The following is a 24,152-nucleotide window of genomic DNA, read 5'->3' on the forward strand; positions in this document are numbered from 1 at the left end:
ATTAAATCATAGCTCACCTCCACCAGAGTACTATAATTCACCCACCAGCGACTGGACATTTAGATTTAAAGGGGCAACAGAAATGTTCTACATGTGGGTTATGGAAATGCCGGGGGGGGGGGGGGCGCGCGGGGGAGGACCATTGAGTCTCTAAATCCAACACCCTGGATAATATTACCAAATGAGCCTTTCAAAGAAATACAACGCAGAAAAGAAGACATTCTTAAGATGTAGAAACCATACTGATCACAGACATGTAATTTGTCATATGTATCATTATAGAGTTCATCATTAAAACAGAAAAAAATGAAAAAAGTGGGGCTTGAAATAAAAAAAATCTGTCAATACACAGTAAAGTTACAAAAAAAAAAAGATACTGTCAAATACAGAATAATGGTTTCCTCTCTGAAGGGATAGGGAAGGTGGAGGTACAAACAAGGCTTCTGAATTGGCACTGTTTTATTCATTAAGATGAATTATTCATTACTCTATTACCTTTTACAATATTACATAATTTGACAGACATAATGGTCAATGTCAGACACCTTTTATTTTAGAGTCTTTCAACAATCCAGGCCGCCTCATTAAGCGGAAGCAAAATGTTTAAGACTTAATTAGTACACTTACCTGATTAGACTTTTCTACTGTACTGCTGGGAACCTCAGTAGTGTCCTTCACAAAAAAATTATCTATGATGTGTCTCTCTGCACATTCTTGGCTGCAAACTGGACATCGAATGACTCCAACTGGGGAAAACAAAATTGCGTTCTAAGTTTTTTTGGTTTGCATAGCATAATGATTTGATTGATTGTATATAACTGCAAAATGACCACCACACTAAGTTTCGTTAACATCTGTTACCATGCACAGTTACAGTTTTCTTGGTAAGAATTTTCAAGATCCACTCTTCTAGTTACTTTCAAATATGCAATACAGCATAAAGTACAGTCACCAGGTTGTGCATTACAACCCAAAGATTTACTCATTTTATAACTGGAAATCTGTACCTTTTGAACCTCTTCATTCTTTCACCCACCCATGACCCTTTACACCTCAGGCAATCACCAATTTGTTCTCTATTTCCATGAGCTCTCATCCCAAGTTTTAATACAAATACGCTAAACACCAAACAAGCACATCTCATTCAAACTGTAACTAGGTTCTTTTACAATGCCCACTTTCTTAAAGTCATATCTATTATTACTTAACACAAAGCAATCCAGTTTATATACATAGATGGATTATATGTATGCACGTATGTACACATATAGATATACCCCACACCTAGTTTATTTAATAATGAATAAAAGTTCATTATTTTAAATGAGATGCCCCTCTAATAAACCCATGGGTTGCTCTTTTATCAGTTAGCAACTCCCCTTGGCAGCAGTTTTCAAAATCTCGTGTGGAGTTTTTAAAAAAGAAACTTCCAGTTTTCTCTGGACCTACAGAATCAGGATTTCTGAAAGGGGAGTACAAACCTACTTGTTTTGCCTAAAATCTCCATGTGAGATTAAGAAACACTATTGTGTTTCCTTTAACAAGGGCAAATATGTGTCGGGGGGGGGCGGAGAATAATCTTTCATAATGCTTGGTAAAACAGTAAGTAATAACTAATTAATGAATTAAAATCTAAATTGATTAAAATTTAAAAAATCTAATATTCACTTGATGCTGTAATTTCTACCAAGGAGACTGTGATATAGTTCCCAGGTACATTTTTTTGTAAAATGAAATGCATAAGAATGAATATAAAGTAATCCAAAGGTCAATTTCATTTGTATATACAAGCAAAAACCAAATTTTTTAAATTAAAGAACCCATTTTACAATCATAACAAAAATATACCAAGTACTCGGAAATAATTGTTCTAAATATATAAGGTCACTGTGGAGAAAAATGTTAAGTTGTATTTAGAAATACTAAAATATATCTAAGTTAAGAAAAACCATGTTCACGATGGTAAAAGATACCAATTCTCCCCAAATGCATCTATAGATTCAATGCAATTTTAATAATCCTAACAGGAATTTCAACAAGCTGGGGGGATATGCCTACCAAGTAAAGGACTTATTCTAAAGCTATGGTAATTAAAATGGTGTAAAATTTATGTAAGGATAAAAAAAAGTGGAACAGAATACACATACACAATACCAGAAACAGGTTCATATGTAAGTACATTTTATACAGGATAGATGTGGCACGAGGGATCAATGCGAAAAGGGATGAACTTTTCAGGGTGCTATAGTTCTCCAAAGTGGGAGGGGGATGAATTAGATCACTACCCAATTAAAAACTATAGTTCTTTCAAAAGATTAAGAACATTGACTTTCCAAAGAAATATTTAAAAGAACATCCGTGTAACCTTAGAGCGGGAATAAATTTCTAAAGAACAAAACAAGAGATTAAGGTAAAGATTAATGAATTTGATTTCATTTATGATCAGAACTACAGCTAGTCAAAAGATTACCATCAAGAAAGTGACAAGGCCCAAACTGAGAAAGATATACCTAGTATGTGCTACTAATAACAAATTAATAACAAAAACCTGCAAAGTATGTGACAAAACATTTCACGAAAGAGTTCTTTCCTTATTCCTCTAGAAAAATACAGCTAAAACCTTTAGGTGTTCTATACAAAACAATCGTAAGAAGACTGAGAGAGAGAGGGAAGGCAGCAGACTAGCTAGAGTCCTCAGGACCCAAGGAGCGACACAGTGATGAGTTCACTGGATTCTCTTTTAGCCTCATATATTCCAAAGTAGGCAGTCATGAAGTCACCATCCTATGTACATCAACAGGTATAAACAAACAAAAAAATCCCACAGAAACCTGCTCTCTTTAGCTAAAGGACCAGGAAATGGGCAGCTCACCAAGACAAAACTTTAGACAATAACTGCTCTACTCCAGCCAAACACAACAGATAACACAAATAACAGGTAACACAGGTGCTCCTTTTCCCACCAGCAAAGGCCCATTGGGAAGCCTAGACTTCCACCCTGGCCAAGTAGAAACCAAGTACCCCCAACCACACACTGCTGTGTCTGTCAGAGAAGACTGGTAGGGAGCTGTGGCTTTCATCCTTACTGGGTGTTAATTTGGCCCCCGGCAGTATTAGTGGAGATCATGGGAAAAGCCTGAATTTTGCCCCTCCAGGACAGTAATGCGGTACTCCTCTACCTCTGTGCTGGACTGGCGTTAGAAAAAGACTAGTGGATACTCAGAACTTTTACTACTGCCTACCAGTAACTCTCCCCACTCCTTACACAGGTCAATGAAGAACAATGGGAAGTGCTGAACAGACACCCATGCCCCTATTACCAAGGGAAGTATCAAGATGTAACAAGAGACTTCAACACCATCCACCAGTAGTAAGGAGGAGGCCCTCCCCTTCCAGATGTTAAGGGAGGCAGCATAAGAAACATGGACTATTCAATTTCAATCTTACAGGAGACAGAAAATAATAAATATAAGAGCAGAGACTAATGGAATTGATAACAAGTCAATCAAACAAAAAGCTGGCTATTTGAAAAGGCCAATAAGGTTAACAAACCTTCAGCAAGACTGAAGATGGCAAAGGAGAAGACACAATTTACCAAAGAATAAAAAAAGGGAATAGCACTACAGATGATGCAGGTATCAAAAGGATAATAGAGGAATACTAACACTAGTCACAGAAATTTAACAATGTAAGTAAAACAAATTACTCAAAAAGTACAAATTACTATGACTTACCCAGTATGAGATAATTTGAAAAGCCATTTGGAAATTGGCTCTGAACAAACCGAAACATTTAGGTGTAAACCTAGCAAAACATGTATTGAGCTTATATGCTGAAAAGTATAAAATGCTGAGGAGAACAAACAAAAATCATCTACATAAATGGAGAGACACAGAGCGTTCATGGATAGGGATAATTAGTGTAGTAAAGATGCCAATTCTCCTTAATGTGAGCTGTGAGTTTTACACAATTCCTAATATCCTAGCAACATTTTTTTGTAGATATAGACAAGATTGTTAAATTTATATAGAAAAGCAAATGTACAATAGTAGTTAAGTCAATATTGAAAACAAGAAAGAGGAATTATTCTATCTAATTTCAAGATATTACATAGCTACTATAATCAAGAATGTCTGTTACTGATCAAGGGATAGACAAAGATGAATAAAACAGGACAACTGAAATAGATCCACACAAGTAGGGCCAATTCATTTTTGACAGATGTGTAACACCATCTTAGCACTCAAAGTACAAAATGCTGATGAGAAATATACTGTGTTCATGGATTGGAAGATTCACTGCAGTAAAGATGTCAATTCTCTCCAAACTGACCTACAGACCAGTATATTCCTGTCAAAATCCTAAGCAAGTAAGTATATACTTTTTAAGTATGGACAATGTTATTCCAATATATATGTGGAAAAGGAAAGGAACTAGAAGAGCACAGATCTGAGAAACGATTCATATCTACCACATATAAAGAACCCTCAAACCTCAACAATGAAAACAACAAACATCCCATTAGAAAATGGGCAAAACACATGAAGAGTACCATTCTGAGTAAAAAAGCTAATTTCAAAAGGCCACTTATGAATGATTCCATTTATGTAATATTCTCAAAATAAGATTGTAGAGATGGAAAATAGATTAGTGCTTTGCCTGAATTTAGGGATGGAGCATGGGGAAAGGAAAGGGTAGATATGACTACAAAGAGAGCTTTGGTGATGATGGAATAAAACAAGAACACCAGTATCTTGATTGTGATAACGGATATATGAATCTACACATGTGATAAAATGGCAAAGAACTATAGGCACTATTTTATCAGTGCTAATTTTCTTGTTTTGATTTGTACTAGTTACAGAAGATGTAATCATTGGGAAAAACTGGGTACCTTAGATCTCTCTGTAAATTTCCTTCAATCTATTTTTATTTACTTCAAAATATAAAGTAAAAAACAAAACAGAACAACAACACCCTAAAATGAACTAACATTTCTTCAGTGTTCTCCTTATATGCACTGCATTGTCCTCATAAAGATGAGGAAACAGATTAGAAACTCCGGGTCATCTGATCAAGGTCGCACAGCATTGCAATTATGATTTGAACCCTTGGCTGACTGACCCAAGTGCAGGCTCTGTATTGCTACACTTTACAAATATGTTTAGAAAACCATGGGTTAAAAGATCATGTCATTTTGATAGATAGGATATTAGTCCATGAATTAATCCCTGGCATAATGCTCAATAAGTACTTGGTAAATAATAAACTCCTTTAATAATACACATACCATATGATTCACAATTCCAACACTGAAAAACTCTTACACTTCAGCATGAGAAGATATGTTCAAGAATGTTCATCACAGCATTTCTTATAAAAGCTCAAAACTGGAAACAATCCAAATGTCCGTCAACAGTAGAAAAAAAATACTGTGATATATTTGAATAATAAAATACTTTACAGCAATGAAATCAATCCACTTAACCTACAGATATCAATATGACTGAATCCCCAAAAATATTATGTTGAGTGAAGAAAGGAAGTCCTAGAAGAATATTGACCATTTAAGTTCAAAAATCCAAATACAGTCCAAATAAAATATTAAATAGGAAAGCATACAAAGATAATTAACTATAAAGAAAAGCCAAGGGAATGATTAGCACACAAGTTGGAGAGTGGCTAGGCCTAGGAAAGAGGAAAGAAGCAGCAGCTCCTCTCCAGTACTAACTTCAAACCATTTATTGTTCCTGAACTAAACTGTTTCCAGGGCCTAAAAGCAAGGGGAGATAAATGGGTGCAAATGAGACCAGAGGCCCAGTGAAAGACCTGCTCGCTTTTGTCAGAGCTCTCTTCTAACTCTAGACTAGTTACTAGATGTCTAGTAATCCTCAGAGCAAACCAGTTCTAGCAAATCAATAAATATAATCCCCATCTTACAGTACAGAAAACTGGCCACCATCACTTGCCCAGGGTCATAAAACTACTAAGTAGCAAATGTGGGATTTGAATCCTCCCTAATGACACATCTTGTACACATTCTACATGGAACTCATTTAAAAAAGAGATAGAATATAGAGTTTAAAACAATATAGAACTAGGTTGTTCCTTTTATTGACTGCTCTAAAACCCTTAAATCCTTTTGAGCTTCTACTTCCTCTTCTGTAAAACAACAATAAATGATAATGGTGACCATATTGAGAGTCTGCTATGCTCCAGTTATTGTGCTAAATGCTTCACACTCATTAGAACAAATATGAGGCAGGACTATAATAAGGATTATATGAATAAATGTATAAAAAGGGCCTATTGATGTCAGGCTCATAAACCTGTGCATTACAAACTTTGTGCCTTCCAACTAAAATCAGGTACTAAGGGACTCCTTCTGAAAGGATCAGCATGACCTCATTTGTCTGATTCCCTCAAACTATGCTCTACTAATGCTATATATGATTTCAGAGCCATAAATGCACCTCTACCTAAAAGTAACAACAGGAAAACAAATACATAAATAAAAGTAACAATGGGGACTAAATGTTGGGTGTATCTTAAATTTGTCTCTACCCAAACTTTATTCCAAGCTCACGATTTATGAGTATAAGAAAAACCAGACATTGCATATCATACAGTAAACAGCTGACACCTATATGAAGAAAGTGATTCTTCTGACACACTATTCTGGGAAGATTGTGAAAACAATTCAACTCCCATTTTTGGAATGGGAAAAGTTGAAATCCAAAAGAGAAGCAGGGAGTCAGCTTTATAATTAAAGAGAAAGAGTAAAACAAATGGATCTCATAAATGCTATAAATTGCTTCTCTTAGCTGATACTAAAAGTAAGAATATGGAGAATGTCCTGGGAAGAAGCTAAACAAGGAAATCACCTATTTATTGAAATAATACTTCAGTATTATATTTTTCTGCATTTTAAAGGAAAAGGACTATTGAAGTTATATGTTCATTATATGTTCATAGAAATGTAAATTTCTATGTTTGCTAAATGAAATCATGAAACATGGATAACTATAAGATTATAAAACAGGAGTCTCAGGATTATACACTTATGAAATTATACACTTATAAAAGCACGTGGACTTAAAATGAACCTACTGGTATTATTCTTTTTTCTACAGATTAAATGTTTACAGCTTTTGGGTTCTGAGATATGAATATGAGCTGCTATCTCCTTTTTGTGAAGTTTTAGTTTCTAAACCTAAGCATAATGCAGAGCTTCTGTTTTGACATTAAGTACCAAGAATGACTGGCAACTCTGACTACTCATGTCTCCACAAAAGAGACATATGTGGATTTAAAGTCTCTTATTTAACACTGTGGATCAGACACACAAGTGAGTTGAATGATAGGACCATGCAATGGATCACCACCAATCAGAAATTCAACATCCACTGGAGTTTCAAAAAGTAGAGGATCTAGGGACGCCTGGGTGGCTCAGTCGGTTAGGCCGCTGCCTTCGGCTCAGGTCATGATCCCTGAGTCCCACATCAGGCTACTTGCTTAGTGGGGAGCCTGCTTCTCTCTCTGCCTCTTCTTGCCACTTTGCCTGCCTATGTTCTTTTTCTCTCTCTGACAAATAAAAATCTATTCTTTAAACTTTTTTTTTTTTAAGATTTTATTTATTTATTTGACAGACAGAGATCACAAGTAGGCAGAGAGGCAGGCAGAGAGAGAGGAAGGGAAGCAGGCTTCCCGCTGAGAAGAGAGCCCGATGCCGGGCTCAATCCCAGGACCCTGAGATCATGACCTGAGCCGAAGGCAGAGGCCCAACCCACTGAGCCACCCAGGTGCCCCTAAATAAAAATCTATTTAAAAAAAAAAAAAAAGGTAGAGGATCTATACAGTACAAAATAATGTTCTGGGGGGCGCCTGGGTGGCTCAGTGGGTTAAGCCGCTGCCTTCGGCTCAAGTCATGATCTCGGGGTCCTGGGATCGAGTCCCGCATCGGGCTCTCTGCTCGGCGGGGAGCCTGCTTCCCTCTCTCTCTCTCTCTCTCTCTGCCTGCCTCTCTATCTACTTGTGATCTCTCTCTATCAAATAAATAAATAACCTTTAAAAAAAAAAAAATAATGTTCTGTCCATGGTGCTATCAATACCACCAATGGCTTCCTACTTAAGCATACATACACATGTATATAACAAAAGACCTTATTAAATACTAGCTACAAGAAACCCAATTAAATACATATGTAGTTAAAAAAAGTCAAAGGACAGAAACAGATACACATTCAACAATACGCCTATAAAATCTGGAGGACTTTGTAATAATATCAGAGTACCCAACAGAACAAGAACCATTAACAGATACAATTTGGGGACAATGTTCCTTACAAAGAAAGTATAAATCCTAAATGCACAGGCATTTAATTAACAGAGCTTCATAACACAATGTAAAAACTGATACAGCTGAAAAGAAAAACTGACAAATCCACATGATAGAGGTTTCAACTTGCCTCTGAGAAATCAGTAAGACGTAGACTTAGAAAGATATAAAAGACTTAACAAAAGAATCAAATAACTTGATGTAATTAATGTTTAAAGAATACCCAACGTTAGCAGAATATATTGGGCAACAAAACAAATATGAATAAATTAAAAGAACTAAATATACACACAATCCGTTCCATGACCACAATGAGATAAACTTGGAAATTAGAAACAGAACTAGAAAATCCCCAAATCTGTGGAAACTAAACAACTGATTTCCACGTTAATGAAGAAAGGCATAAAAAAAAAAAAAAAATCAATAAGCTTCCATGTCAAGAATTTAGAAAAAGAATTGCAAATTAATCTCAAAGAAAGTAGAATGAAGGAAATAATGAGTAGAAACTACTGGGGGGGGGGGCGGGAGAAGAAAAGAAAATAGGAATAAAGGAAAACAAGGTAATGAAACTGAAGTCAGGTCAGGAGGGAGAGAGCATTTTTAAAATTAATATTCTAGCTAGACTGATCAAAAAATAATAAGAAAAATAGAGGTCACTGTACAGATAGTGTGGACCTTAAAAAAGTAGTACAGGATTATTGTGATCAACTTGATTAAATGTATTAATTTTTTGAAAGACACAATGACACATTTATCTAAAATCTTAAAAATACAGAAAAATGGAATTGCCCTGTATCAATAAAAGAAACTGATTTTGTACTTAAAAACTTTCCACAAAGAAAAGCCTATCTCTAGAAGGATCCACTGGTGAATTCAACAAACATTTAAAGAAGATAATACCAACTCTACACAACTCTTAGAAAACAGAGAAAGAACATACTTCTCATCTCATTTTATAAGGCCTGTAAATGCCCTGATACTAAAATCAGTTGCAGTCAATACTAGGACAGAAAAGTAGAGATCAGTATGTCTCATGAACAAAGATGAACAAAAATCATTGTTCAGAAATACATAAAAAGGGTAACACATCGTGGTTAAGTTTATTACAGAAATACAAGGCTGGTTGAGCATTCAAATTAATTAAACTAATTCACTATATTAACAAAATAAAGGAGAAAAAGTTAAATGATTATCCTTGAAAAACTGAGCACCCATGTAACATAAAAACTTTAAGTACTCTAGGAACAAAAGGAAACTTCCTCAACCTGACAAAAGTAATGTATGAAACTCTTAAACATATTTAATAATGAAATAGTAAATGCTTTACAGTGTGACTCAGAAGAAAGCAAATGACTTCCACTCACAACTTCTATTCCAAGCTGTTTTAGTTAGTACAAAATAAATCAAGACAAAGAAATAGAGGATAAACAAGTTGGAAAGGGAGAAGTAAAATTGTTTTAATTCACAGGAAACATAATCACCTATGTAAAAAATTGTAAAGCATACACACTTAAAAACAAACAAAACAAAAACAACACATGAAACACTTAGATATACTTTTAACAAATTATATGAAGACCTGTATAATGAAAACTAAGAAACAAAAATTAATGATCACCCTTAAAAGAGACATTAAACTTGTCCCTAGATTGGAACACTCAATATGGGTAGGATGCTCCTTCTCTCCAAACTGAGCTAAAGAGTCAGTGCAATCCCAATTAAAATCCCAGCAGGCTTTTTGTAGAAACTGACAAACTGATGCTAAAATTTATATGAACATGAAGAAGGACTGAGAATAGCAAAAACAATTCAAAAAATAACAAATCTGGAGGACTTATGTGATCTGATTTCAAGACTTACTATAGAGCTACAGTAATCAAGACAGGATGGTATTTATCTAAGGACGAAATACAAACAATGGAACAGAATGGACTCCAGAAATAGACATATACATATAGAATATAAAACAAGTATTTAATTGTCTCAGAAAGGACTGCAAACAAATACAGCTAAGAATTTTGTAGATGCGATAAATCCCACCAAGAGAAAAAATCTTAAAAGCAAAGAAAAAAGATGGATTATCATCAAACAGGATGAAAGTAAGACTAATCACCTAATTCTCATCAGCAACAATGGAAATCACAAGACAGTTGAAAGACATCTTTCCAAGTGTTAAATACAAAAGTAATTGCTCGCTAGACCTCTAAACCCAGCAGAAATATCTTTAAAGATCAATTATGATGCACTACATGAGAGATAAATAACTTTATAATACATAATCTGGCCAATCAACCTCAATACTATCCTACTAACAAATCTTTGTTGACATTCTGTGCTTCTTGATGTGATGCAATATGAAGAATACAGCATCTTCTATGTAAAATTACTATCTGCCGCTGCCTTCGGCTCAGGTCATGATCTCAGGGTCCTGGGGAGCCTGCTTCCTCCTCTCTCTCTGCCTGCCTCTCTGCCTACTTGTGACCTCTCTCTCTGTCAAATAAATAAATAAAATCTAAAAAAAAAAAAAAAAAAAAATTACTATCTAACAAGGTTAAACCTGAATCACCTAAACTTCTAGTTGAGAGGACTAACTTAAAGAGCATATAAAGAAACACCACAGAAACCCAGAATGCAAAGTATTTTATCACTCCAACTGACCTTTCCACCAAGTCCAAATAATAGAAACAGGGATAGGAGAAGGAACTCTTCTATATCAAGAAAGACTTAAACACAATGACTGGGGTATCTGGGTGGCTCAATAGGTTAACATCTGCCTTTGGCTCAGGTCATGATCTCAGGGTCCTGGGATCCAGCTCCGCACTAGGCTCTCTGCTCAGCGGGGAGCCTGCTTCTCCCTCTCTCTCTGCCTGCCTACTTGTGATCTGTCAAATAAATAAACAATCTTAAAAAAAAAAACCAAACACATAGTAACTAAATATGGTCAATCCTTGACTGCATTCTGGTTTGAACAAAACAGCCATAAAGGGCATTTTGAGGACAAGAAGGCAAACGTGAAATCGCACTTGTCTTAGAAAATTAGAAGTAATAGTTATTTTAGTTATCCACGATAATGATATGGGATTATCCAGGTGACTGTTTTCATTTTGAGAAATTCATGTTAAGGTATTTAAGGATGAAATGCCAAATGAAATCTTTTAAATGAAATCTTTGAAATACTTTTAAATAGCAGTAAAAATGGGGCACCTAAGTGGTTCAGTCGGTTAAGCATCTGCTTTCAGCTCAGGTCATGATCTCAGGGTCCTGGGATCGAGCTCCACATTGGGCTCCCTGCTTAGTGAGCCTGCTTCTCCATCTCTCACTCTCACTGCTCATGCACTCACTCTCTCTCTCTCAAATACATATATATATAAAATTTAAAACAGCAGTAAAAATGGCAAAGGATGTCCAAAACATGGCATCTTCTGGGGTTGGTCTGTCCACTAAAACAAACTTTAAGCTGGAAAAACACTATCTGCACTACTTCAGAACTCTGGAGCTTACTCAGACATTTACAGAAATCGAGAGAAATGCTTAATGGAGACAGAGGGTACTGAACTTTTGGTAAAAGAGCTGCTTGGGTAAAACAATGACAATCATCTTTCCTTAATCCTGCTGCAATGTGCGGGACAGCAGCCCGCATTCCTCAAGTGGCTGGCTGGTTTCATGATGGACAGTAAAGATCTTGTACTCTAAAATTCTAGAGTTGTGTGATTTGGGTAGTATAACATTCCCTGAGGGTCAGCTAGGATGCCTGGCCTTATTTAGCATCCCCAGGAAACGGCAGCTTCTTTGGTGGCATCTATTGGAACACCTAGAGAGGCATAAACACTTAAAACACATATGCGCGCGCGCGCACACACACACACACACACACCCCCAGAAAACAAAAACCTCTGAGGTGTCACAGGCTAAGTGCCAAGGTAATAGGTCAGTAATAAGCACAAGGAAGGCTCTGCAAAAACAGTTTAGAAAAGTCACTATACAAACAGACAACTGAAGACCTCAACAAGCAACAAAATCAATTCCTGAAGAGAACCTGGTTTCCAGAGTTACCACAACATGCTACTTGAAAATGTCCAGTTTTCAACAAACAAATTAGAAAGCATTTAAAGAAACCAAGAAATATAATTCACTCATAGGAAACAAGAATTTGACAGAAATGGCAGCTATGAACAGGCAGAAGAAATAATGAGCAATCTAGTATGAAGAGTAGAATGAAAATAATGATGAAGAAAGTTGAACAGAACCTGAGGGACCTGTGGGATAATCTGAAAAAAAAAATGGATGAAAATCTCCTAAATGTAATGAAAGACATTAAAGAATAGAAGCAGCAGGGGAGTTGAGGGGGAGGAAACTCTGATGGTCCCACTCCTCATGGATTGCTGATTTTTCCTTGTTGATGGAGGACTTTGTGACTTTTCCAAACTATATTGCAAAGTATGTATATATTCCTTGTTGAATGTAGTCACTGAAGTTTCTGTTCAGTGCTGTCTGGTGGCCAGCCGGTAACCTGACAAAGATTTCTTTAAATATCTAGCTCCAGGCGCCCCGGTACTGACATTTTAAATTTCAGCAAACATCAATGTTCAGTCTTCAGGAATCTATCAGACCGATCAAAACACACTACCCCAAGTTTTTAGAGCCCTTCACCAAAAAGCAACAGCCCCTCCTTTCGACCACTCTCCTGGTTCTTTTAAGAGTCTGACCGAGGTCCAGAGTTTAAAATAGTTGATTTTTGTCATTTTCTCCAGTTTATTGGTTATTTCACTGAAAAGAATGACCCCTACAAAGTCCTACTGTGTTATTATGCATGATGGCACTTTGACTTAATTAGAATTTAAAGCTATTGTACATCAAACAGCATTATCAAGAGGATGAAAAGACAATACACAGAAGGAGAAAAACATTTGCAAATCACATATTTAATAAGACTTTAATATCCACAATATATAAAGAAGCCCCACACCTCAACAACAAAAATTCCATAACAGGCAAAGAATTTGGAATAGACACATCTCCAGAAAAGATACACAAATGACAGTAAGCATATGAATGATTCTCATCATTAGTTATTAGGGAAATGTACATCAAAACCACAGTAAGATACCACTTCACACCACAAGAATGACTATTATCCAAAAAAGGAACGTAAGTGTTGCAGAGGATGGAGGACGTGGAGAAACCAGATCCTCATACACTGCAGGTGGCATACAGCAGATAAAATTCTGCCATAGCAAAAAAGAGTTTGGCAGTTCTCAAAGAGAACATAGAATAATTATATGATCTAGAAATTCCAATCCTAGGTATATGCCCAAAAGAACTGAAAACAGGACTTGAACATGTATTTGTACACCACTGTCCACATCAGCATTATTCACAACAGTGGAGTGGTGGCTGCGTCCGTCACAGATGAAAGAATAAACAAAATGCTTTATATCTGCAAAATAGAGTATTAGTATTATCTGATCATTAAAAGAAATGAAATTCTGATATATGCCACAACGCTGATAATCCTTTAAAATACTAAATAAAATAAACCAGGCAAAAAAGGGGAAATGATATATAATTCTACTAATATGAGGTATCTACAACAGGCGAATTCAGAAAGACAGAAGGTAAAACAGAGGTTACCAAGGACAGGGAGGGGGGAAATAAGTTATTGCTTAATAAGTACAGAATTTCTACTTAGGATGATGAAAAATGTTCTGGGAATGGTGGTGATGGTTATACAACATAATAATTGTACCTAATGCCATGAAATTGCAGGCTTGAAAATGATTAAAATGGGGGGCACCTGGATGGCTCAGTAGCTTATATGTGTGACTCTTGATTTTAGTTCAGGTCATGATCTCAGGGTTGTGAGTTAAGCCCTGAGTCAGACTCTGCGCTGGGATGGAGCCTGTTTAAGATTTTCCTTCTCCCTCTCCACCCCATGCACTCTTTCTCTCTCTCTCTAAACAACAACAACAACAACAACAACAACAACAAAAGTTAACATGGTAAACTTTACATTATGTATATTTTGCCACAATAATAAAAATACTTAAAGAGTTGGTAAGGCATAGTATAGTAAACCCAAATAAATGACAAGAAAATCAGTTAACTACCAGTTTCTCAAGCGAAACAAAACTTGAAGAGTCTTATAAACTTGAATCCAATAAAAAATCTTCCCACAAAGAAAAACACAAGCCCCGAATGCTGTTATATATTCAAGAAAGAAATAATTCCAACCTTACACAAAGTCTTTCAGAGAACTGAAAAACTAGCACTCTCCAATTCATTTTTATGAAGCTCATATAACTCTACAAAAAAAGCTCATCAGAGTAGTATAAAAAAGGAAAATCACAGAAAAGGAGAAGATGGCAATGTAGTAGGAGGACCCAAGGCTCACCTTGTACCATGAACACAACCTGTTAACTACCAAATCATCCTAAATACCCCAACATATGACCTTTAGACTAACAGAACAAACTCCACAACTGAAGAGAAAGAAGAGGCCACAATGAAGAAGGCAGGAGTGTGGAGATGTGATTTAGAGGAGAAACATTATGGCTGCTACAGAGGGGAGGGAGCCATGGTGACAGAGAAGGATGAGAGAATTAGAGAGGAAGAGGGAGAAGCATAGGGAGAGAGAGAGGAACACACACAGGGAATATACAAGAGAACATTTCCACCAAGCCACTGGTTTAGAAAACAAGGGCTGAATTTCATGAGTTTTTGTAACTAGTGGGGCCTAAAACTTGGAGTTTTAAAGGTCAGTGACTTGCTATGATAGAGCCCCAGGGGCACTGCGCTGCTCCCAGACAGAAAGCAGGCAAACCACCCAGGAGCACACAGTGTGGAAAAAAACAATCGATCCTAAGAGTACCTGGGGCACACAGGAGGGGAAGTCTGTTTGCTCCTCTCTCTCAGAGAGGGTCCCTGAGAGGCAGAGTTCACAGAGACATCTCTCAAATAACAAAGGAGCTGGCTGGTTCCATTCCCTTCCTCCCACCCCCCTCCACCCCCAAATAAACACAGAGCCACATGTGGGAAAGCAACAAAGTGCCAACACTGGTTGCCTAACTTGCTCAGACCAAGCACCAACCCCTGGTGGAAGTGCCCTTCTCAGTCACAATTGCCTCAGTCCCAGCATGGCTGGGCAGAAGACCAGCACAAACCCCAGCCCGTGCCACCCCTCCTGACGAGAGAGTTTTGCAGGACTTCCATTCTGGTGGAGGTGGTAACAGGACTCATTTCAAAAGCAGACCAAAGTACACCTAGTTAAACCTCGCCACACTCAGGTCAGGGACCAAATACTGCCCATAGCAGGCAAAGAGAGCCTCTACAGACAATGCACCTGAAGGACAGAGCAGCCAGAAGACAAAAGCAGAGCACATGCAGCACACGCCAGAGACACTTCCTGCAGCACCAGACCCTGGGCACTACCTGCTATCTTCCTCATAAAGGCCATTACTTTCAGAAGCAGGAGACATAACTGGCTTTTCTAACACAGTGAAGGGCACAGAGAACAGAGGAATTTATCCCAAGAGAGTAAGATAAGGCCAGGCCCTGAGATCAGAGCAAAGTAGATAAAAGTAACATGCCTGATGGAGAATTTAAATTAATGATCATAAAGATACTCACTGAACTTGAAAAAACAATGGAAGACATCAGTGAGAACTTTACTACAGAGATAAAAGAGTTAAAAAAGAATCAGAGACAAAGACTGCAATAAGCAAGGTCAGAAACATGATTAATGCAATGAATAGCAGGCTCTAAGAAGCAGAGGAAAGAATGAATGACCTAGAAGACAAAGTAATAGAAATTAATCAAGCTGAACAAAAGAGAAAGAATTATGGAACATGAGAACAGAGTAAGGGAGCTCAATGACTCCATCGAAGGTTAGTAATATTCGTATTATAGGAATCCTAAAAGAGGGAGAGAGAGGAAAGGGGGCAGAAAATTAATCTGAAGAAATAATAGCTGAAAACTTCCCTAATCTGAAGAAGGAAACAGACATCCAGATTCTAGAAGCACAGAGAACTTCCATCGAAATCAACAATAGCAGGCCAATACCAAAACATACTGAAACTGAAATTGCAAAATACAGTGACAAAGAAAAAAAATCTCAAATGCAGCAAGACCAAAGAAGTCCTTAACTTACAAGGGAAGACCCATAAGGCTAGCTGAAGATTTCTCAATAGAAACTTGGCAAGCCTGAAGAGAGTGGCATGATATATCCCAAGTGCTGAGTGGGAATAATCTGTAGCCAATAATACTCTCTATCCAGCAAGGCTATTATTCAAAATAGGAGAGATAAAGCGTTTCCTAGACAAACAAACTTAAAGTAAAGGAAAGACCAAAAGTAACAGTATAAAGGCAGAAAACACAAAACCAGTAACTACGAATATTTCTGTAAAAATCAGTCAAGGAATTCACCCAAAAAAAAGGATATAAAATATAACATATACCTAAAACATGGGGTGGAGAGAAGAACGGGTTAAAACTTGAACAACCACCATTTTTTTTTTAATATTTTATTTATTTGACAGAGAGAAATCACAACTAGGCAGAGAGGCAGGCAGAGAGAGAGGAGGAAGCAGGCTCCCTGCTAAGCAGAGAGCCTGATGCGGGGCTCGACCCCAGAACCCTGGGATCATGACCTGAGCTGAAGGCAGAGGCTTTAACCCACTGAGCCACCCAGGCGCCCGAACAACCACCAATTTAATATAGATTGCTGTGTTTAGAAGATGCTATATACACAGACCTAATGGCACTCATATATTAAAAACCATTAATAAACATGCAGAGAATAAAAAGAATTCCAAATATATCACTAAAGAAAATCTGCAACACAAGGAAGAGAGAAAGACAAGAAAGAATCCAAGAAAATCTCCAGAAACAAGTATAAAATGGCACTAAATGTACATCTGTCAATAATTACTTTGAATGTAAATGGAGTAAACACGCCAATCAAAAGACACAGGGTGGGGCAACTTGGTGGCACGGATGGTTGATTAAGTGAGTGAATCCTGGTTTCGGCTCAATTCATGATCTCATGGGTTGTAAGACTGAGCCTCATGTTGGGCTCCATGCTTAGCACACAGTCTCCTTGAGCTCCTCTCTCCCTCTTCCTCTATTCCATTCCTGCCCCCCTCCCAAATAAAGAAATCTTTAAAAAGACACAGGGTGACAGAATGGATTTAAAAAAAACAAGACCCATCTACATGCTGCCTACAAGAAACACTTTTAGACGTAAAGACACCTGCAGATTGAAAGTGAGGAGAAACATTTATCATGTAAATGATATCAAAAGAAAGCAGGAGCAGCAATACTTATATGGGGCAAACTGGACTTTAAAACAAAGATTGTAACGAGACAAAGAAGAGCACTATATAATAATAAAGAGAATAATCCAACAAGAAGATATAACAATCACAAATATTTATGCATTGAACATAAGAGCACCCAAATACATAAAACAACAAACATAAAGGAACTCACTGATAATAATACAATAATAGGGGGTGCCTGGGTGGCTCAGTGGTTTAAGCCGCTGCCTTTGGCTCAGGTCATGATCTCAGGGTCCTGGGATCGAGTCCCGCATTGGGCTCTCTGCTTGGCAGGGAGCCTGCTTCCCTCTCACTCTCTCTGCCTGCGTCTCTGCCTACTTGTATCTCTCTGTCAAATAAATAAATAAAATCTTTAAAAAAAAATAATACAATAATAGTAGGGGACTTTAACATCCCACTCACATCAATGGACAGGACAGCTAAACAGAAAATAAACAATCAATAAACCAGGAGCTGGTTCTTTGAAAAAATTAAGAAAATCGATCAACCTCTAGCCAGACTTATCAAAAAGAGAAAGAACCCAAATAAATAAGATCACAAATGAGAGAGGAGAAATAACAACCAACATCACAAAAATACAATTATAAGAGAACATTATAAGACGTTATATGCCAACAAATTGGACAACCTGGAAGGAGTAGATCAATTCCTAGGAACAGAAATTACCAAAACTAAATAGAAAAAAAAGAAAATGAACAGACTAATAAATAGCCATGAAATTAACTCAGTAATCAGAAAACCCTCAACCAACAAAGTCTAGGAAGAGAGGTGTCACAGGTGAATTCTAGCAATCATTTAAAGAGTTAACACTTGGGGCGCCTGGTGGCTTACTGGGTAAAAGCCTCTGCCTTTGGCTCAGGTCATGAACCCAGGGTCCTGGGATTGAGCCCCGAATCTGGTGCTCTGCTCAGCCAGGATCCCGCTCCCCCACCTCCTGCCTGCCTCTCTGCCTACTTGTGGTCTCTGTTTGTTTATTTATTTTATTTGACAGATAAATAAATAAATAAATAAAAAGTTAACACTTATTCTTCTCAAACTATTCCAAAAAACAGAAGAGGAAGGAAACCTTTCAAATTCATTATATGAGGCCAGCATTACCCTGATAGTGAAACCAGATAAAGATACCACAAAATAAAAGAGAAGTACAGGCCAGTATCTCTGATGAACTAGATGCAAAAATCTTCCACAAAATATTAGCACACTGAATCCAAGAATACTTAAAAAAAATCATTCACCTCGATCAAGTAGGACTTATTCCTGGGATGCAACCAGTAATATTCAATATTTGCAACATGATACATCAACCAATGTGATACATCACGTCACTAAGAGAAAGGATAAAAACCATCTGATCATTTCAACAGACTCAAAAAAAGCACTTTACGAAGTATAATATCCATTTTCCACAAAAACCCTCAACAAATTAGGTCTAGAGGGAGCATATTTCACCATAATAAAAAGCCTTAAATGAAAAACCCACAGGGAGTATCATACTCAATGGGGGAGAAACTGAAAGCTTTTCCGCTGAAGTCGGAAACAAGACCATGATGTCCGCTCTAACCATTTTTATTCAACATAGTACTGGAAGTCCTAGCCACAGCAATCAGACAACAAAAAGAAATAAAAGGCATACAAACTGGTGAGGGAGAAGTCAAACTTTTCACTATTTGCAGATGACATGATACTATATATAGAAAACCCTAAAGATTCCACCAAAAAACTATGCGAACTGAAATCAGTAAGGTCACGGGACACAAAATCAGTGTACAGAAATCTGTTGCATTTCTACACAGTAATAATGAAACAGCAGAGAAAGTGAAATTACAAAACAATCCCATTTACAATTACACTACAAACAATACCTGGGCATAAATTTAATTGAAGAGGTGAAACATCGGCACTCGGGAAACTACAAGACACTGATGAAAGAAATCGAAGATAACACAAAGAAATGGAAAGGCATTCTACGCTCATGGGCTGGAAGAACAAATACTATTAAATGTCTACACTACCAAAAGCAATCTACAGATTTAATGCAATCCCTACCAAAATACCAAAAATACCAGTACTTTCCACAAAGCTAGAACAAGAAATCCTAAAACTTGTATAGAACCACCAAAGACCGCAAATAGCCAAAGCTATATTGAACATGAAAAGCAAAACTGGAGGTATCACTACAAAGCTGTAGTAAACATCGAAGTATGGTACTGGCACAAAAATAGACACACAGATCAATGGAACAGAATAGAAAACCCAGAAATAAACCTACAACTACATGGTTAATTAATCTTCAACAAAGCAAGAAAGAATATCTGGGGCAAAAAGACTGTCTCTTCAACAACTGTCTTTTTTTTTTTTTTTGGTAATGCAAAATCAAATTTATTTCCATGCATAACAGTGAAGACTGGGATACTAGACTAAAAGGAAAGCAGTCTTCTGTCAAACAGAGATCAAGATCCTTAAGTAGCTGCCTTCGAGATCTACTGCAATGGAAGACTTGCTGTGTAGCCCGCAGATGTGGAAGCCTCTTGGCCCCATGTTTCCACAAACCGTTCAGGTGTGCCTTCCTTCCCAGTCAGCCTCTCTAATTCCTCCTGATAGCTATGCTGGTATTGCAGATACCTTATGTTCCTTTTCTGTTTACTCAAGAACTTTTTCAGGAACTCCAAGAGATCAGTTTCAGTATTCTTAGAAGCCAAGCTCTTCAGCTCGATAGCTCGCAGGTCAGTTCCTCAGTACTCTACGTCAGGGCTCTTAGTCACCGGAAGGCAGATTTTACTCTGACGGTCTTTTAGATATTTTTTTGAACTGCTTTGCATGTTCTCCCTTCACCACTGCTTGGTCTTGGAAAAAGGGTACATAAACAGGTGCATCAGAATCTTCATCATAGTAACAGGTCATCGTAAAATAAGCATCACTGATGTTCAGCTCTACATAAGATGCTACATAATTAACACTCCTCGCACAGAGTGCTGGGAAAACTAGACTGCTACATGCAAAAGAATGAAACTGGCCCACTTTTTACACCATATGCAAAAATAAACTCAAAATGGATGAAAGACCTAATGTGTGACTGGAAACCATAAAAATCCTCGAAGAGAGCTCAGGGTAATTTCTCTAACATCAGCCATATCAACATTTTTCTTAGATATGTCTCCTGAGGCAATGAAAACAAAAGCAAAAATAAATTACTGGGACTACATCAAAATAAAAAGCTTCTGTAAAGCAAAGCAAACAATCAACAAAACTGAAAGGCAACATACAGAATGGGAGAAGGTATCTGTAAACAACATAACTGATAGAGGGTTAGTATCCAAAATAAAAGAACTTAGAAAACTCAATATTCAAAAAATGGGCAGAAGAGATGAACAGACATTTCTCTGAAGAAGACATACAGATGACCAACAGACACATGCAAAGATGCTCAACAGCAAATCAAAACCACAATAAGGTATCACTTCATGCCTGTCAGAATGGCCAAAATAAAAAACACAAGTGTTGGCAAGGATGTAGAGAGGAAGGAACATTTGTGTTCTGTTGGTGGGAATGCAAACTGGTACAGCCACCGTGGCACACAGTATGGACTGTCTCTGAAAATTTAAAAACAGAATTACCCTATGATTCAGTAATTCTACTACTCAATGTTTACCCACACAATACGAAAACACTAATTTGAAAAGATATATCAAACCCTATGTTTACTGCAGCACTATTTGCAATAGCCAAATTACAGAAGCAGCCCTAGTTTCCATCAATGGATAAATGGATAAAGAAAAGGTATACACACGCACACACTGGAAAATTACTCAGCCATAAAAAAGAATGAAATCTTGCCATCTGCAATAACATGGATGAATCTGGAGGGTATAATGCTAAGTGAAAGAAGTTAGTCAGAGGAAGACAAATTCCATTATGATTTCATTCATATGTGAAAATTAAGTAAACAAATGAGCAAAGAAAAAAAGGAGACAATCCAAAAAACACACTTTAACTAAAGAGAACTGATGGTTACCAGAAGGGAAGTGGGTAGGGGGATGGGTGAAACAGGTGATGGAGATCAAAGAGTATACTTACCATGATGAGCACTGAGTAATGTACAGAAATAAAGAATCACTATATTGTACACCTGAAATTAATATAACATGGTATGTTAACTATACTGGAATTAAAAACTTAAAAAAAATTCTCTGAACATCTTGTCTATTGTTTTCCTGCTAAAAGATCTCTTGATATTAATATAAAGACTCAACAGCATGGTTATCAGTATAAAACAAACTGATCCACAGAACAGAGAGCCGAAAAATAAACCCAGACACACATGAACAGCTGATAACTGACAAAAGGCAATGCAGTAGGAGAAAGGATGGTTTTTTCACTAGCAGTAGAAACTGAATTTGGATTCATACCTCATCTAAAAATTAACTCAAAATGGATCACAGATCTAAACTTAAAACTATAAACTCCAAGGAGAAAACATTTATGTTAGGTAAAGATTTCTTAGATACCAAACAAAAGAAAAATTCATAAAAGATAAACTGGACTTCACTAAAATAAGGAATTGGAGCTCCTTGGAGAAACAACCAAGGCTAGTACAGAAAAGTAAAAGATGAACCTAGAACCTCTCTGGTTTGGCAGAAAGTAAGAAGCACTCAAAAGTCAACAGGGACATGTCAAAGGATAAGATTTCAACCTGAAGGGGTTTCTATTGCCCAAACTGGAACAATGTGACTATCAAAATAAATAATGAGAGGAATGGTTTATAATAAGTAAATGGAAAAGGAAAATCTCATCCATACAGTAGAATATCAACTAATAAGTGGAAAAATAATGGCAGAAAAATCACCATTTTTGCAACACCACAGTGGATACTAGCTACGGTTTTTGGGAACAGAACAGTCACAAAGACCCCAAAGTATCTTGCAGGAGGTTACTTATTAATTATAAGGGGGGAAAAATATCTGTAAAGTGGAGAAATCTGGCTATTCAAACTAGTGATCAAAGCCAAACACCAACAATAATGGGATAGAATGACATCATGGTTTCCTAATGTAAAGCACCTGAGGGGACACATTACTTTTGCCAGAAATGATGAATCAGGCTGGGTAAATAAGGAGAGAAAACAAACATTGGGTTTGAAAAAACATTTGACATAAATAATTATTAACTACATCAAGGAACTGGGATAACAAGGACTGGCTAGCAAGTAGTGGTGACAATGCTCAAGAATGTTAAGTACAACTCCCGATATCATCAATATGATACATAATAGCCACCACCTCTAAGGCTAGAACACAGTGCCCAAGGAAGAACTTTCCCTTCAGAGCTGGTAAGATACCTTGTTAGAAAAGATAACACCCATCCTTCACACTTTGGTGCTGTATCCCTGGGATCTGCTGGAATTCACCCTCTGGAACCTGCCCACAAATCTATGCTATGGTACATGCTGGCAATCTGTGTCCTGGATTTCTCCCACTATCAGCGGGGCAAAAAAGGGGGCTGTGAAGGACATTATTGTGACAACTGGCAAAATTTGAATATAGATTATTTATTAGGTAATAGCATTGTATTACTGTCAAATATCCTGAATTTGGTAATTCTGTGGTTACAGAGGATTCTCCTTGCATATCTCAAAACTCATCAACTTGTATATTTTATTTATTTATATTTATTTATTTGACAGACAGAGATCACAAGTAGGCAGAGAAGCAGGTAGAGAGAGAGGAGGAAGCAGGCTCCCCGTGGAGCAGAGAGCCCAATATGGGGCTCGATCCCAGGACCCTGGGATCATGACCTGAGCCGAAAGCAGAGGCTTTAACCCACTGAGCCACCCAGGTGCCCCAAATTGTACATTTTAAATAGGTGCAGCTTACTGTATGTTAATCTTTTCTCAGTAAAGCTAAAAAAACACAAAAAACATGGTACGCCTGGGTGGATCAGTTGGTTAAACGGCTGCCTTCGACTCAGGTCATGATCCCAACGTCCTGGGATCGAGTCCCACATCAGGCTCCTTGCTCGGCAGGGAACCTTCTTCGCCCTCTGCCTCTGCCTGCAACTCTGTCTGCCTGTGCTCGCTCTCTCTAATAAATAAATAAAATCTTTTAAAAAAACAAAAAACAAAACACAAAACTTTAAAAAAAGAGAATCTGTACTTCAGAGATACACTGAGATATCTGGGACTCAAGGTTCATGTCTATAACCTGCTCCCATATAAATCAGAAAAAATAACACCAAGTATACTGAAGTGAGAAATACAGAAAATGCAGCAAAATCTAGTAGCCTTAAAGGGCTCACAGGAACAGTAGTTTCGAAGTTCTTACATATGTTCTTTATGCTTAAACATCAGTTGGCTGGGTATGTGTCTCAATTCACATTTTTTTCTGTGAAAATCTTAAAAACCTTTACTCCACAGTCTTCCAGATTCAAGTACTAATGTTGGAGAATCTAATGATAATTTGGCATTCTTTCCATCTTTTTGTGTT

The 24,152-nt window shown here is 37.2% G+C and overlaps 1 protein-coding gene across 2 annotated transcripts in view; it reads right to left on the reverse strand.

The window, feature by feature from the left end:
• The window catches only part of TRIM24 (tripartite motif containing 24), a 98,151-nt gene that overhangs the window by 60,658 nt on the left and 13,341 nt on the right, over positions 1-24,152 (reverse strand). For both annotated transcript variants that reach the window (XM_046021262.1, XM_046021261.1), the window contains exon 2: positions 628-746. In XM_046021262.1, the coding sequence (XP_045877218.1) occupies positions 628-746 (119 nt within the window). The remainder of the gene's footprint in view (positions 1-627; positions 747-24,152) is intronic.

The sequence above is a fragment of the Meles meles genome, chromosome 10 (assembly GCF_922984935.1).
Source record: "Meles meles chromosome 10, mMelMel3.1 paternal haplotype, whole genome shotgun sequence".
In the NCBI taxonomy this organism is placed as follows: domain Eukaryota; kingdom Metazoa; phylum Chordata; class Mammalia; order Carnivora; family Mustelidae; genus Meles; species Meles meles.